We start from the raw sequence: 17,814 nt of genomic DNA, 5'->3' as shown, positions 1-17,814 counted from the left end.
CTGTATATTACTGCATATAAAAGTTTCCTTAATTTTTAAATGTTATAAAATTAAAGTAAGCATTTATATGGCATCTTTAGATCACTAAATGTCATTATTATTTTATTTGACTTGCAACCAAGATAATCTATTCACATATACTCTTCAATACTTTTCAACCATCCTTGAAGGGGAAGTCATTGTAGACATCTAAACATATTAAGGTAACTACTATCCCATCCTCACCGCACATTCTATTACTCTGAGGAGCCTGACACAGAAGGGTGTAATTTAAGCCACAGTTACATTCTGTAGACACAAATGGAACACTTTTATCATATATTCTGGGAAACAGTTATGAAAGGCGTGACATAATTTCAGAACTTTACTATTACCTTTGAGATAGGTTCCATGGAAAAGCTTTATTTGATATGCAATGTATAAAGCAATAAGGCATAATTACTTGATAGGGACTTGCCCAAAGAATTTCGCAAATATTACTTTTTCCTTCATCCTGTAATTTACCTAATTTATCTTTGGAAAAAATATAGGATTCAAACTGGCTGATTTCCATATGTTTCCTTTGAGAAAGGGGGAAAGCATAATTGCATTGAGAATGGGGGGTGAGGCATTTTAGATATCACAGATGTTAATGCGATTTGAATATGTGATGGTGATGGTGTTAAACAATATTAGTATCTTCTGTTAGATGTGATCATAATATTGTAGCTGTATGGGAAAACGTACTTTATTTTAAAAATGCACACTAATGTATTTTGAGACAGTGTCATGATGCTTTTTAATCTACTTTAAAAACTTAAGTAACATATAAATAAGGCAGTATATTAGCAATTGTTATAATAAGTAAGTGATGTTGGATTCTCATTATCTTAATAATTTACTTAATGTTTATTTGAAAACTTTCTTAAAAACAAAAAAGAAACAAGAGTCCTCAATCCTGTTGTTGTATAAGATGAAATAGTCATATTCTGCCTCTTTATACTTTAAAGTGTTCTCTCAAACCAGTTTTTAGCTAGAGGTCACAATGTTTAGAACTCAATAATGAGTATCCACAGTGTATTACCACATGCTGGTACTGTATAAATATTCTAGCATTAAACTTCTAGCTCTACAAATGAGTACACTATTATTACAAGAATTTATATATAGGTATTCTGATTGTCAGAAAGTCTAAGATTGGTTTTAAGAACAGTAGTCCTGTTTTGCCAAGGTGAGAGAGGCCTTGAGCCAAATTACTTTGAGATGTACAGAGAGAGGATGATATGGAAAATCTAACAAGTTTTTCTAGAGCACTAAGAACCTTTACAGGGCGGTGGCGCTAGAGGTAAGGTGCCTGCCTTGCCTGCGCTAGCCTTGGACGGACCACGGTTCGATCCCCCGGCGTCCCATATGGTCCCCCAAGCCAGGAGCAATTTCTGAGCGTATACCCAGGAGTAATCCCTGAGCGTTACCGGGTGTGGTCCAAAAACCAAAAAAAAAAAAAAAAGAAGAAGAAGAAGAAGAAGAACCTTTGCAGAAATTATTGTGCACAATGTTAGATAGAATGAGAGCATGTAATACATGCTAACAGTCCTATTTCTATGGGTTCCACCATAAAAGGTTTGGTTTCATGTTTTATGCTTGAATGTCTTCCATCTTGTCCCCTTCATTTTTGGTCCTACATCTGGGTAAGCTGGCAAGAAAATATAAATACACTCTCTTTTGGCACTAAGAGATAAGTTAAATATAAAAAGTTCCAATCTGTGTGGAAATACTTGTCCATATATCAGTCTTTAACATCAAAGAAGTCACAAGACAGTATCATTTCTCTGCCCTCTGATGCTACTTTCATATCATCTTGACAGTCAGTCCCACTTTTTCCATAAAGCCACATTATTTACCCTCTTGATTAACTTATGGTGATCTCACCATCAACAGACTGAAATCTAACTACAATCATGCTTGTAATCATGGTGCTTAAAGATTTTATATATTAAAAAAGTGAAAAAATTAACCTAAATTTGGATGCATCTTGACTCTATAAAGTGACTACAACAGGTATTGACCCTATGGATTATGGTGAAATGTATTCAATCATCTTAAAATTATATGTCTTGTGCTATATAAAGCCTTGCAACAAAATGTTTCACCAAGAAATACATCCTAATAGGAAATGACAGATATGAAATGGAATTGTAAGAGTGCATGTATTAAAATGTTGACGTACAGGCATGACATAATGAAATTTAGGCTGTTATAATTACTGTAGTGGGGCAGGGCATAAGCAGGTAGATTTTTCAAGAAATCTAGGTGGCATTAATAACTTGACAGGAAATGTATAGTAGCAATTAAAGCATTGAGAAGGTGCATGGATTCTTCATATATTTTGAAAGAGTCATTACTTGGCTGATGTACTTGATTTATTATTATCTAAAAATTATTCAAATAATATAAGAAAATTCTCACTATTATGTTCTACCACTCCTAGCATTGCCATACACAGCAGAAGGGGGTCAGAGAAAGTGGTCGGAAAGTGGTCAAAGACTTCACTTCTTGTAAAAGATAAAGCGGTGGCCAGTCAGGGGGCATGCTCTATCTCTGAGAATGAATTGTCCCTGCAACTTTTGATATTGATTTAAAAAAAAGAAGTCTCTGACCCCAGATCAAAACCACACATCAAATTTCTCAGAGGTAGAAGGTATTATGAATTTTAGGTGTCAAAAAAGAAGAATTTTAGGTTTCAGAGGACATCTGAAGTTGTGAGAAACTACCAGGAGCTGCCATTGTTGGCAAGAACAATATAAATGGTAGGATCTCCACTTTCTCTTTATGCTTTTTAATCCAAAAAAAATCTACCTTCTGTTTTATTTGTTTATATATTAACATAAGAATTTTAAACAAAGGATTCCTTGTGTTACTAATTTAATCTCTGGGAACAAATGAAAGTACATTTTGCTTGTTCTTTCTTTTCCTCTTTCAGACCCCTGCAAGCTTTGGAAGAAAAGTATAAACATAATTCATGCACTAGAAATGCAAAGGCTTTCAGAGCTGTTGCTGGTAGAATGAAGGTAGTCATTACCTTTTGTGCAGCACTTTTATGCCTATAAAATTATATCTTAACTTTTATATGAAATCATTTTAAAGATGATGATTTTAAAACAGTTTGGAAAGCACCCACTTCTATTTCAGCATAAAAGTCAAACATCAATGTTAAATAATGAAAAGAACTATCTCTTAGGATGCCTGTGCATTTTCTATCAGCCGCTGCTATTGCCAAGATTAATAAATGTATTCATGTGTCTGCTCAATTAATTTTCAATAAAAGAATATAATCATCAATAGACACTCAGGAGAATTGCAGTTTGCCAGGCAGTCATACACAAAGAGTGGGTAAGGCATGAATGATTTTCAACTAAGCACTGCGACATTGATAGATCTCATAACTATGATGATGAGTGAAAAAAGCCAGATACAAAAGGGCATATGTTGAATTATTCCATTTATGTAAAGTTTGAAAACAGGCAAAAGTAATCTGTGATGTTAGAATCCAGGAGAAAGGTGACACTAGGGTGAGGGCCAGTGGAATAAGGACTGGAAGGAGATGAAAGGGAGGGCTTCTGAATACTATTAGCAATGTAGTTCTCTCTCTGGGTATTAGTTACAAATGTATAGTTACACTGACAGAATTTATCTATTATAACTGTGCATCCTATGGTGATTCAATTAATTAAATTTATTTTTTAAATGTATTCATCCAACTATAAGGTTAAAAATTGTTAGCACACTTTCTTGTAGGTGTCTTGCACCTTAATAAATATATTACATTACCAATTACTATGATCTAAAATGAATGGAGGTATTTTATCTTGTCCCCTAAAATAAGCAGAAATACATCTGTATCTCTGAAAAACAAGTTTGTGATAGAAATTTCAAAGACTGTGAGAACTCCCCACCTATGGCTGGAAAATAAATAAACAGGGGTTTTTTTTTTTTGGTTGTTATTTTGGGACCACACCCATAATTGCTCAAAGTTTACTCCTGGTTCTACACTCAGAGAATACTCTTAGCACGCTTGAGGAATCAAATAAGATGTTGGGGATCAAACCTAGATCAGCCACATGCAAAGCATGCTCCTTGCCCATTGTACTCTCTCCAGCCCCCAGTTTTAATTATATACCATTTTCTTTTGGAGAAGTGGTTTGAGCCCTATCTCAAGGTGATCAGAGTCTACTCACCTCTTGTTGCTCATAGAGTTGCTCCGGACTTTGCTTGGGGGTCACACCCAGGCCTTTCATATGACAAGGAGCACTCTAGCCCTTTGAGCGACCTCCCTGGGCCCTATTTTCTATTTTCATTTTAAGCACCAAGGAAACATGTTGAAATTTTCTTTTTTTTAAATAATATTTTATTTAAACACCTTGATTACAAACATGACTGTGGTGAGCTTTCTGTCATGTAAAGAACACCCCCCATCACCAGCACAACATTCCCATCACCACTGTCCCAAATCTCCCTCCTTCCCACCCCACCCCCACCTGTACTCTAGACAGGCTTTCTATTTCTCTCATACATTCTCTTTGTTAGGATAGTTCGCTACGTAGTTATTTCTCTAACTAAACTCATCACTCTTTGTGGTGAGCTTCATGAGGTGAGCTGAAACTTTCAACCCTCCTCTCTTTTGTCTCTGAAAATTATTGCAAGAATATCTTTCATTTTTCTTAAAGCCCATAGATGAGTGAGACCATTCTGCATCTTTCTCTCTCTCTCTCTCTGACTTATTTCACTCAGCATAATAGATTCCATGTACATCCATGATGTTGAAAATTTATTAAAGATTCAACAAGCACTCAACGGAAATGCTCTTTCATGTTTTATGTTGTGGTTTTCTGTTTCTGTAAGTATTTAAAGTACAACTCACTAACTGATTTGACTATTACTGAATTTGGCAGGATGCCAATCTATTAAGCCCATGGCTACTTATAAAAGATAATGATAAATATCTTGCTAACTATAATGTTTTATTATGGTTCTTTGTTCCTTTTTTTGTGCATTTGTTACTACTTGCAATTTTGTACAAATGTCAGAACATTTATAGAAAACCATTATTTAACAAAATTCCTAACATTATATAATAGAAAGAATTTTACTTGAGTATAAAATGACTATTACATGTTTGAATTAAATTAAATTAAATAATTACAAGTAAATTTAATGAGAGCTTCCAGTTATGGGTCTGCTATTTAATATCTATGTGTACATGGACTATTTTCTCAATCTATTTCATCCTGTTTCTTTAATGACCTCACCTTCCTAGAGTTGTTGTCAAGGTTAGGTGAGATGATTCATGCAATTAATGTGCACATGGTCTGCACCAGAAAGCTTATTAAATCTCTACTCTTGGCTTTGTTATTAGTTTAACTCTATTACTTTATATGTAAATCATAAATCTGATCATTTGTTCAGGTATATTTCATGTCAAACAAACATTTGAATAAAGAAAACTAGTAGAAAGCAATTATCTTTATTTAAAAAACTAAAAATTAAAACCAAAAAAATAATTACAAATTAAAACCAAGAAAATTGTTTAATTTTATTTTGGGACACACCCAGGGGTGCTCAAGAGTTACTTCTGATTCTGGGCTCAAGGATCATATGTGGTGCTGGGCATAAATCTGGTCAATCAATTGCAAGGCAAGTATAATATGATATAATATATGATATAATATCTATTGTACCAATCCACAATGTTTACAATTTAAGGCATTTCAAGACTTCAGAGAGATTACCTCTCTTAGATACTGATTTTTAAAGACTAAGTTAAATTTTGACTAACTCATGAAACACCTAATATATTGAAATAAGAATTTGAGAATTACTGTTGATGCAATATTATTTTTTCTTGCTGTATGTCAAAAGTCATCTTCAAGATTTAAAGAGAGGCCCGTAGAGATAGCACAGCGGCGTTTGCCTTGCAAGCAGCCAATCCAGGACCAAAGGTGGTTGGTTCGAATCCCGGTGTCCCATATGGTCCCCCGTGCCTTCCAGGAGCTATTTCTGAGCAGACAGCCAGGAGCAACCCTTGAGCACCACCGGGTGTGGCCCAAAAACCGAAAAAAAAAAGATTTAAAGAGGACTTTGTGCTTGAAACTCTCAAATTGTGGTGCTCATATGACTATGCAGTGTCAAAGATTGCACCTGCTAAAGTTGTGTTCAGCCTGTTGTGCTATATCCCCACTCCATTTCATATAGATTTTTAAAGATCAGATGACATCTTATTTTCGATTTTTTCTTCCTTCCTTATCTCAAAGAGCAAGGTATGTGAATTAGTAACAACAATGAAATTGAGATCTAAAAATCTGGCACTGTTTATATTAAGCAAACTCAGCAAGTCATATTGCCCAGTGATCTTCAACCACTTGTCCATAGACCAGTACCAATCTGCAACTATAAAAAGATTGAAGAACACTGGTATATATTATATAATATATAATTATATAATATAAATAAAATCCCTCTGAACTACATTTTGTTATATATTTGATGAACCTTATTACTCTTAATTTGTGGGCAAGTATCACATGTAGTAATTTTTGTTTCTTACTTTTAGAAAACTGATGCTTTGAAGGTACAATTTGAAGAATCATTTAATGTATCTTTGCAGTGTCTCCTTCTAGTCCTATCCATTTGCTCATTGGGTAGTGATATTGATTAAGGAGAAGTCTGATAAAGCAGAAGTGTCGAAAGAAAATAAAATACATGCTATGTGGCTTATGAGGTTCAAAATAGACGTTTTGAAACTCATTACAAAGATAATGGTTTGAAAGCAGAAAACAATTCAATTTCAACAGCCTAGGATCACAGACACAAATAATAGATTTGAAAGAACACAGTGAATAGTTTCAGCCAGTTTCTCCTGCTTTGTTGTCTGGCCTCTGACACTGGGAAGGGGAAGAAGAAAAACAAGAGAAAAGTGACAGAAAAGGGTATTGAAGGCCCTTTGACACTATCTTTTTGTCTGTCTCCCAGGCCATGTATTGAAGGGTAGTGAGCATGGTGAACATTTCAAGAGTTTCAGAAATTCCAGAGCTGATAACCCTTGTGTTCTTTTAAGACAGATTTCTAGGATGCAGCAAGTGTTAAAGAACACTTCTCATGCCTAGTAAGGAGTGACAGAGTAGTTGACTTTAGAGTATGTCTTTTCCCAGTGTTACTGAGAGAGCCACCAAGAAATCAAGATATATCACAGGTCTTATGATCCCTGTAAAACAAACTACATAGGGAATGTGAGATAGCCATGGGCCAATTGCATACAAAACCCCCAGAAGACTCCAGAAAGGATATTTGATAATGATGTCTTAATGACAATCATGCAGTGATTAGATGTGTTGACCCTCATTCTCCAAAACATAATGATGACTGGGAAAAAGAAAAGAAGACCTGAGTTGTCAAGAAAATCATGAACCATATTATCTAATTTGCAGAGATTATATTTCTACCACTCAGAAAAAAACTGCTATTAATAAGAAAATTGCTATTAACAAGAATAATAAAAATAAGAATAGAAGATTCACTTTTTGGCTCAAATGAAATTGAGTTCTGAGAATTCATGCCAACATATACATTATACTAAACAGTAAGAACCATTTTGGATTATCAAGTTCTCATAGAAGTTCTATAGATGAGGGACCAGAGTGGTGGCACAAGTGATAGGATGTTTTCCTTGCACAAAGCTAACCTAGGATGGACCGCGGTTTGATTCCCTTGTGTCCCATATAGTCCCCCAAGCCAGGAACAATTTCTGAGCGCATAGCCAGGAATAACCCTTGAGTGTCACCAGGTGTGCTCCCTAAAACAAAGTAGTTCTATAGATGAAAGTAATCAATATTTTTACTTATAATTTAGGTAAGTATGGGTAAGATCATTCAGAGGTGTGTACTACAATTACTGGTGTCAAGGTTTTCCAGTTGTTATAGTAAAAGAGACAGACCCCGCCCCCCACACTAGACCGCTCCTCTCAGAGCCTAATCCTCACACTCCTTTAATACAAACACCAGTTGGTCTTTGGACTCACCTGTTTCTGTGGACAATCTTGTTCGTGTACTTCTTTTCTCAAAAATCATGCCTAAAGCCTTCCCTTGCAATAAAGGCAAATACTGAAAATCAAAGACAATAATACAATATAAATAAAAAATGCATGCATTCTCTATGTAATATAAGGGACTATGTTTCAAAACCTATTTTCAAATTTTTCGAAAATGTCGAATTTCAGTACTCCATATAAGCCTTCAACACATTATTTTAAAAGTACATTTAAGCTATTGTTTCAAATTCTTGTACAAGTTGGCAGAATTTGTAAACATAAGAACATAAACTCCCAGTTTACTGACAGTTAATGAGATAAGTATTATTAGATGCTCTAGTTTCAATCTGGACACATTAAACAATGTATAACCATTTCAATTTTAGCCATCTTTTTTTTCTTTTATATTTTAGCCATCTCTTAACCCCATTAAAATTCCCATCAGTCTCTAAAGACCTTGAAGATGCTTGGATAAGATGTATTTTCCTCAGCTAGGATGTAATATACAGATTCTTGGTGATGAAATACCCAGAGTTTTAGTTACACTTTAATATTGTGTCTTTGTGGGTGTACAAAGTCTTTGTTTCTGAATGTTATTTGGAAACAATAATTGGATTATAGGGTGGGGCTCTTCCTCCTTCCTCTTCTGTAGATGGACTTCCTGATAGGATGAGTTCTGGAACAAATAAGTTCCTGCCAACTAACCTTCCTGACACACAAAGTGTGAAGAAGGAAGACTAGGGGTCTTAGGAGGGCCTTTTCTCTTTATTTCAGGTTGTTGTTTTTTTGTTTTTTTTTTTTTTGAGTCACACCCGGCAGCACTCAGGGGTTACTCCTGGATCTATGCTCAGAAATCACTCCTGGCAGGCTCAGGGAACCACATGGGATGCCAGGATTCGAACCACTGACCTGCACGCAAGGAAAATGCTTTACTTCCATGCTATCTCTCTGGCGCACCCCCCCTTTTTTTTTGAGTTTCAGGTTTTTCAATACCAATTGGAGTCATTTCTGCTTTGAATCTGTTCTTACATTTAAATTTATGAACAAGTGAATAGGTAATAAAATCAAGGCTGTATGAAACTTTTCAGCCTGAAAATAATTTTTAAAAATAAACATTGATATGTAAGCCACTATGATTAAAATAAATATTATATTAAAAACTACTGAATTTCATGTTATCCTAAATAAGGGTTAGTATCTTTCTATGTTTAAATATTCCTGTAAAATTTAACATTTAAAAATATTGGAAACTATACATTTATACCCAAAAACAAGATTAAATTTTACCTATTATTATAATTGTGATTAATATATATAAAATAGTCTTGTTTTTCTATAGTAAGTGGAATGTGAATTACTCATGTTTAAGCCAAGATTTACGTTTGCTTCTTTTATGTAATAAGTATGATAGATTTGCTGCCATGGAGTGTTATTAATAATTATATACACAAATTAAGTTCTTACTATGTTTTATTTGAAACTGATTGTATTTAACTCTTGAGAGTACTGTTTTGTCTTGCTATATCAATTATAGTAAATGGGTGAAATGAACATTAAAATAATTTACAAGATAACAAAAAAATAAACATTAAGGTCCACAGGCCTAGGTACTGCTGTGGAAGCCCCCAGCGTAGAGAGACAGAAATTGTGGGAGTCAGAGTAATAGTATAATGAGTAGAGCCTTGCATGCAGCACCACAAATGACCCCTTCCAAGCCTACCAGGGGTGATCCTTGAGTGCAGAGGTAGGAGTAAACCCTGAGCACAGCTCGTTGTACCCCCCTTTCTCAAAAACAAAAAAGAATGAAATTATGTGTATGGATGTAATTTATATTCTAAAATTATATTTATTTTATACAAATTAACTTGTGAGCTTGAGAGTAAAAAATAAATAAACATTAAAATAAGCTTAAAATACAAAAATGCCTTCACAATTCAGCAGTCTAAAATGAAGCTGCTGGATTAAGTGCATCTTAAACAGAAATTGCTCATAATGCAGAATAATGCTTATAGCTGAACCATAGCTCATCTCTTCTCCTATTTAGTTATGATTTAATTGTTTCTTTGCTAATATAAGACAATGTAACGCTGTCATATCATTATATGCTCTTCGATGTGATTCTAATGATCACATATCTGATATGTATTCATAAATGGAAATTATTGCTAGATAAAAAGATAATATCTTTGTTTTTAACTTGATAAAAAAACACACACACAAAAAGAAAAGAAAGGAACAATTAAAATCAATGCTCACCAAAGATTCCTAGGTTCTGACTCTGTTAATAATGGATTTTAACATTCCACATGAAAGAAGTGCAAAGACTTGCCAATGAATAACTGATTTTTATGCTTTTTATATGCCTGTACTCAGTGATAATCCATCACCTCTACTGTGTAGTTTCATTTCTTAGATACTCTTTCAGAATTTTAATGTATTTTCCTTTCTTTTTCTGTGGGAAAAATGTCTTTTAAAAGATTTCTCTGTAGAAATGAAACTGAAGATGGAAATGCTATTTACCTCTCCTTTCTGTTTTATCCTGTGTTTCAGATCTGCTGATAACCATAGCATATACTTAATTTCTTCTCCTGTAAAGTCCTTTAGAGTAAGAAGGTCACGACCCTTTAGCTGTATTTTTTTCTGCAGTGGCTGTCCACACCTATGAACAAAGAAAATATATAAATATATACTTAATAACAAACTCATTTATTATCATTATGCATTATTTTATTCTAGAAATGAAACTAAAAATCACATGCAGCTCCAGATGTCTCCTCAATGTGCAAATGTTGATATAACTGGTTTACATTGCAGACAGCCAATATTTTGGTCAAAGAGAAACTAATTTCAGAAAAGAAATGGAATTGTTATTTGCTAGAAATATCCATGTGAATGAGTGACTTTGCCATAATATCAGATTAGTTACTTAACCTCTCTCTGAACCTAAATTTCTCCTCTAGAAAAAGTCTAATACCATATTTTCTGGTGTATAAGACCACCCCCTATTTTTCCTGTTAAAATATAGGGTTTATGCTATATTTGCCATATGAGACTACCTCTCAATGCACACCAAATAGAAATTAAAAACCTAAGAGAAAATGAGTAGAATCCTCAAAGGTTAACATTATATGTTTAATAAAGATAGACTTTGGAGTGCCAACAATCATTTTACATTTGTCATTTGTAGTGAGTGACTGTGATTTTTTTTTATTGTAATCTACATTGAGAGCAAGGAGAGGGGGCTCCTCCAAGAGCAGCTGGCTGGGGCGCAATGATTAATAGGACCGCTAGAGGGAGACAGAGCACTTCCTCTGTGTCCCATAAAAGCTGAACAGAGATCACTGGAAAGCTGCATATCCAGCAGCTGGCTGAGATGCGGTGATGGGGAACTCAGCTCCTCTGTGTGCCCTGAAAGCTTATTCAGGACAAGCAAAGGACTGAGTGATAATGCCTGGCAGCTAGATGAGATGTGGTGGTAAGAAGGGAGCAGATCACTGATCCCTGAAGCTGGAATAAGTTTCAGCATGACCTATACTGGCGTATAAAATGACCCCTAACTTTTCAGAAGTTTTTCATGGGTTAAAAAGTCGTCTTATACGCCAGAAAAATACGGTAATTTTACAGGGCTATTGTTATCAAAACTTATTTAATAAATGGAAATCATATCACATGATATAAACAGTTGATAACTAAAAGTTTTATAACAGCTAAAAGCTGTTATAAAAAGCAGTCTATTATGCAGCCAGAATTGGGTAGGGTGGGTAGGGTGATTGTCTTGTAGGTGCCAGACCTGAGTTTAAGGCCCTGCATCTCATATGGTGCTCTGAGCTGGAAAGGAGTAATTCCTGAGGGCAGAGTCAGGAGTAATGCCTGAGCAAACCAGTGTGACCGTAAAAACCCAAATTCTAAAAGCAATCTATTGTACAAATATAATTTATTTTGTATATAAATATGTAAATCATAATTAAATTATACAAAAGAAAAAAAATTGTTTTAATTATAATGAATCACCATGAGATACAGTTAAAAAATTGCTGATGGTTGAGTTTCAGTCATACATTGTTTGAACACATGCCCCTTCACTACTGTTCTTTCCCACCATCTATTTTCAGTTTCCTTCCCTTCCCCATCACCACTTTCTTTGTGGCAGATGCTTTACTTCTCTCTCTCCTTCTCTCTCTCTCTCCTCTATCTTTCTCCCTCTCTCCCACTCAGAGAAACCAGTTTTATACTTTTTCTTCCACTGCCCTTCATATCTGTTCTTGCTCTTTAATGCATAATAAAAATACAATGGATACTAGGGTTTTTAAAATAACTATTAGAAAAAGCTTTTTATATTTAATTTTATTAAAGAACTGTGATTTACAAAGTTATTGTTAATTAAACTTTAGATATAAAATTGTATAACACCAGTCCTACCACCAGTGTCACTGTCCTTCACTCAGTGTCGCCACTTTCCATTGAACAACTCAGCCTGCCACTTTGACAGGAACATTTTAAAATTGGTTTGTGTGGTTTGGATCTTAAGATTTCAGTTTAACTGCTAACTTTTAAAGTCCCCTGCCAGCTTTATTCTCTCAGAATTTCAATAAAATAATATGTATTAATCACAATATTTTAACTTTAAGAAATTTACTTCAAGTTGACATTTTCCCTTCTAATTGCCTGATTCAAGCATATTTCCTTGACGGGGAGTGAAGAGCACCAGCTTGATTTTCCCCCTGCCTTCAGTTCCCCTAAGCCAAGCCAAGAAAAGATAGGAAATTAAGGCAAGGCAAAGTCAGATTCTGTTCCAATAAACTACCATGGCTATTGGGGTTCTTTGTAGACCTCTCACTTTATTTGGAATTTCTCAAAGTACTCTTTAATGGAAAACAATTATATTTTTTCTTTCTTTTTCTTTTTGGTTGGTGGGCCATGTCTGCATCTGTTCAGGGCTAAAGCCTTGCTCTGTGTTTAGGAATCACTCCTGGCAGTACTAAAGGAACCATATGTGGTGCTGTGGATCAACCACATGCAAGGCAAGTGCCTTACCTGCCATACTATTTCTCTGTTCCCTGTGTAGAAATTATATTTCTATCAAGTGAACACATTTAGCAGAATCTTTTTCTTCTCAATGTTGCTTTATGAAGTGAAATAATACCATGTCAAGTTTCTTACTCATTCCATAATGTGAAACAGAAATAGGACTATATCAGTATTTGCTCTTCTGTTTTTCTATCAGAAAAACTAGCTAGCCATCCCTCTAATTCTACATACTCCAGGTATACACATGTCATTAATATACTGTTTTCATTTTTAAATTTTTTTATTTAAGTAACAATCATATTTGGGTTACAGTCATAAACCAGAACACCTCCCTTCACCAGTGTAACATTCCCCTCCCCTTTCTCATCCCCTGCTGTATTCGAGACAGGCATTCTACTACAGTTATCTGTTTTTAAGTTCAGTAAGTTGTATAATTTTTCCTTAAAGGATAAGAGTAAAAAAGAATATATTAAAGGTGTGATAGTGGGAATCACCATTGTTTGCATAGGTCCAGAAAAATGGGAAAATGGAGAAAAACTCCTTGACCTGATTACAAAAAGGCCTCACCCTAGAAGTTTATTGGCATAAGACAAACTCTGGTTCCAGGCATACCAGTTCGTCCAACTCCAGTCATTCTCAATATACTGTTTTCTTAAATGCTTCAGTTGAAAATATTTGTACCACATCCTCTAAGTTTGAAGTAAGGGTAAAATGCTCTTAGAAGTAGGACACATCATACACAATAACGAATATTCAAAAAAATTTTCTTTAATCCGCAGTAAGTACATTGCAAAACTAATTCTTAGGTATCTTTTCAAAAGTGTTCCCCAAAAAATATTCTTTATGGATGGAACTAGAAGATATGTTAAGTTAAGTATGCCATAAGAAGGATAAATACAGAATAATATCACATATATGTGGTATTTAGAATATCCGCATGAATCAACACAATGGTCTAAGTGGTAGTTGTTTTGAACATTGTTGGTCTCAGAGTATAGCAAGAAGAGAAAAAACTGAGTGGAAGAAAGAAAACACAAAAGATTATATTATTATACTCCAAAGAGATCTTGAGCAATGGCGACAGCTGTTTAGATTGAACAAGTGCACAATCAACTTCTCTTTACAGATGTCTATAATAATTTTCTAAAGCTTTTGTCCACAGAAGCAGGTGCAGAATATGTTTGGAAACCATGGACTCCCACTACAATGCTATAATAATTTAGTGTAATAATTTTAACATGTCTATAATAACTAACTTATCTTTTTGTTCACAATGGGTCTTGGATATATAGGTTGGTCACCCTAGTTTCTCATTGCAGTGCTTTATTATATTAGACTCAAAAATACAGTGCTCATTAGGATGTCTTGAAAAATATACTAACCTATTCATTTTCCATTTGATTATGCCCTCTAATATGATCTAATGTTTTTATCCACAGATATTATTGGAATAAGCAACTGCATGTCATATATTCTTCTACAGTGCTCATTCATTGAGTAGGTCCTTGCAATTTATTTTCAATTCAATCTATTATATTATATTACTATTATATCATAATGCCCATGATTTCAATTTGCTTTCAAAAGAGGAACCTCAATGCTCAAGACCTGTTAGAACATATTTCATGGTGTAGACTCTTTTTTACAGTGTTCATAACAATATTGCCTAATATTCTAGACTTGAAAACATTATGATTGTTTTAAGAATGTTCTATGTATGCACAATCTAACCCAGAAGCCTTTCTTTTTTGTTTTGTTTTTGTTTTTTTGTTTTGTTTTGTTTTGATTTGATTTGTTTCGGGCACACCCAGCAGTGCTCAGTGGTTACTCCTAACTCTATGCTCAGAAATCGCTCCTGGCAGGCTCGGGGGACCATATGGGATGTCTGGATTCGAACCACCGTCCTTCTGCATGCAAGGCAAACACCCTACCTCCATGCTATCTCTCTAGCCCCTTGAATGAATTGTTGGGCTTTTTTATGGTTTTGGGGCCACACCCAGTGGTGCTCAGGGGTTACGCTTGGCTATCTGCTCAGAAATAGCTCCTGGCAGGCATGGGGGACCATACAGGATGAGGGGATTCGAACCAACCACCTTAGGCCCTGGGTCAGCTGCTTGCAAGGCAAATGCCGCTGTGCTCTCTTTGGCCCCCCAGAAGCCTTTCTTCAGTAGTTTACCCTCACTAATGATTTGCCTAGAAAACTGAAAATATTTCCATCTGTCTTGTCGGTTTTGTTTTTTTAATTGTTCTATTTTTTTCTACCCTCAAATTCTTAACTTCTCAGGAACCAGAGCATTCTTCCAATCCCAAACAACTGACAACCAGCTCCCAAAGTGAAAAAAAAAAGAACCAAAACAACTTCCCAGCCTGCCTTTCCTCAGCCAAGGAAGAAGCAGTCACTGCTACTGCTGCTGATTTGCTCTTGGCAGTCCTTTTCTACCAACTCCCTTCACTGTGGACTGTTGCTCACTACCAGATTCTGTTTTCAAGAAACTCCCAGCTCATGGACATTTCCTGATCCATGACTGCTAGGAGCCATTTTCAGACTTCATAAGACCATGTCACAGGCTGAAGCTGTGATCCAGATTTTATCCCCCACAGACTATTTCAAAATACTTAAAGGCAATATGTATATTTCCTTCATATATTTCTTTCCTTCATATATTTCTTTAGATTTATCTCCTTAATGGGTATAATTCTTAATGTGCATTTCCTTATATAGATGTGATTTTCCCCATCCCTTTTTTGGACTTGTTTAGTAGGAAATTCTAGTAAATAAGTTTCTCTTGGGTTCTGAGTTCATAGTATAATTAGGTTATAGGGATTGTTTAGCTTGTAATTTTTTACACCCATATGCACCAGTTGTATAATGTGCCATTGTTCCTTTTTGCATAGGCATATTAAAATGGGGAAATTTTATACAGAGAAGTTCTTATCTAATATAGATAGAAACTCATGTTATGTTGCAGTGGGGCCTTTCACCCTGAACATTTGTCATAATGACTTGGCTTAGGCTTCAGTCGACTGGACATCAGTCATTCACCTCTGAACCTTGGATTCTGTATTTGGAGCCAGCAGTTCTGCACCTGTACCAGGAATCATGCTTGTACTTAAAAGGCCCTAATGCTGCCCTGGAACCAATTTGCTCCAGAGTGGGTTCATATAACACCGTGATGACTTGGAAACAGCAAAAACTTGCTTTCTGAGCCAGTTTCCCCGCATCACCACTAACAGTGAGATGAAACCAGAAGATGCTCTGTGACCTCGATATAGGTTCTGTGCAAACACCCAATATCTCTAATTACAGAAACCTGACTGCAACCTGACTGTGATTGAGAAGAACTTTTAATGGGACCATGAAAAACAACTTTGGGGTTAGACAACTTAGTATGCCTGGAACTTGTAGTTGGTCTTATGACAGGATGTTTTATGAGTAAGGTCTCCCTGTTTTTAGGCCAAAGGTTTTATCTTTCTATTTTCCCCAACTTTTTCTGTGCCTATGCAAAATACCTGTCACACCCCCTTTTTACTGTTATTTTATTTATTTATTTATTTATTTTTATTTTTGGTTTTTGGATCACACCTGGCAGTGCTCAGGGGTTACTCCTGACTCTACTCTCAGAAATCGCTCCTGGCAGGCTCAGGGAACCATATGGGATACTGGGATCGAATCACTGTCCTTCTGCATGCAAGGCAAACACCCTATCTCCTTGCTATCTCTCCAGCCCCTCTGTTTTATATTTAAATAGGGACTCCTGCTTTTTTCACAAAACGTTGAGACATGGATTACTTTGTTTTACCTCATAATTCTGAAGTTTAAAAATAAAATTAAGAAGAAAGGGGGCCGGGTGGTGGCGCTAAAGGTAAGGTGCCTGACTTGCCTGCGCTAGCCTTGGACGGACCGCGGTTTGATCCCCCGGTGTCCCATATGATCCCCCAAGCCAGGAGCAACTTCTGAGCACATAGCCAGGAGTAACCCCTGAGCATTACCAGGTGTGGCCCAAAAACCAAAAAAAAAAAAAAAAAGAAGAAGAAGAAAGGAAAAGAGAAAGGATATAGGCCTGAGGCTAAGTGGTCTCAAGTAAAGAAAAAAAAGAAAGAAATAAATATCCAAGCCAAAGTCAACAACAATAGAAACAAGAGACCTAAACTTTAACAATCTAAACTTAATGAGCCTTTTATACTGCAGGCCAGGATCAAAAGTGGTGGTATAGGATGCACTCTGGGATCATTGGTGAAGAGAGGTTGATATTGTAGAAGGAATGGCCTTCATTCACTGTATATCTGAAATTCAACTATGAAGGACTTTATAGATCACAATGTTTTCAATAAAAAATTTTTTTACAAAGTTTTGTTTTAGTGATTTAGCATCTAATTTTGGAATGAAGTGGAATTCAGCATCTGTTGCCCCTGGAATAATAAAAGTGTTCTAAAGAAAGAAAAAGTGTTTTAATTTAAAATTCTGTAACATTGTAATTGCAATAATTATTATTTGTAGTAAACAAGACAATGTCCTCAAACTATAAAACCAAATGATATGCCACATGAGCCAAAGAAGACTACTTCACAGCTCTCCCCCTATAAACAGACTTACCATGTCTGGTCTGGAATGGAAGCATAATACTTTAATATTCCCCATTTTTCATATAGGGAAGTTTTGACAATATATATTTTTCTTCTGGAATAAGATCCAAATGTGAGAAGACAGACTCTCTTGACGTAATGAA

At 35.4% G+C, this 17,814-nt stretch overlaps 1 protein-coding gene across 1 annotated transcript in view; it reads right to left on the bottom strand.

The window, feature by feature from the left end:
- Positions 1–17,814, bottom strand: part of OTC (ornithine transcarbamylase) — a 152,945-nt gene that overhangs the window by 122,487 nt on the left and 12,644 nt on the right. Inside the window, exons 2-3 of the mRNA XM_049767118.1 lie at positions 10,580–10,718; positions 8,051–8,132 (exon numbers count right to left, since the gene is read on the bottom strand). Coding sequence (XP_049623075.1) covers positions 8,051–8,132; positions 10,580–10,718 — 221 coding nt within the window. The remainder of the gene's footprint in view (positions 1–8,050; positions 8,133–10,579; positions 10,719–17,814) is intronic.

This window comes from Suncus etruscus, chromosome X (assembly GCF_024139225.1).
Source record: "Suncus etruscus isolate mSunEtr1 chromosome X, mSunEtr1.pri.cur, whole genome shotgun sequence".
In the NCBI taxonomy this organism is placed as follows: domain Eukaryota; kingdom Metazoa; phylum Chordata; class Mammalia; order Eulipotyphla; family Soricidae; genus Suncus; species Suncus etruscus.
Note: the sequence above shows the minus strand (reverse complement) of the source record. Positions and strands in the feature narration are given on the sequence as shown.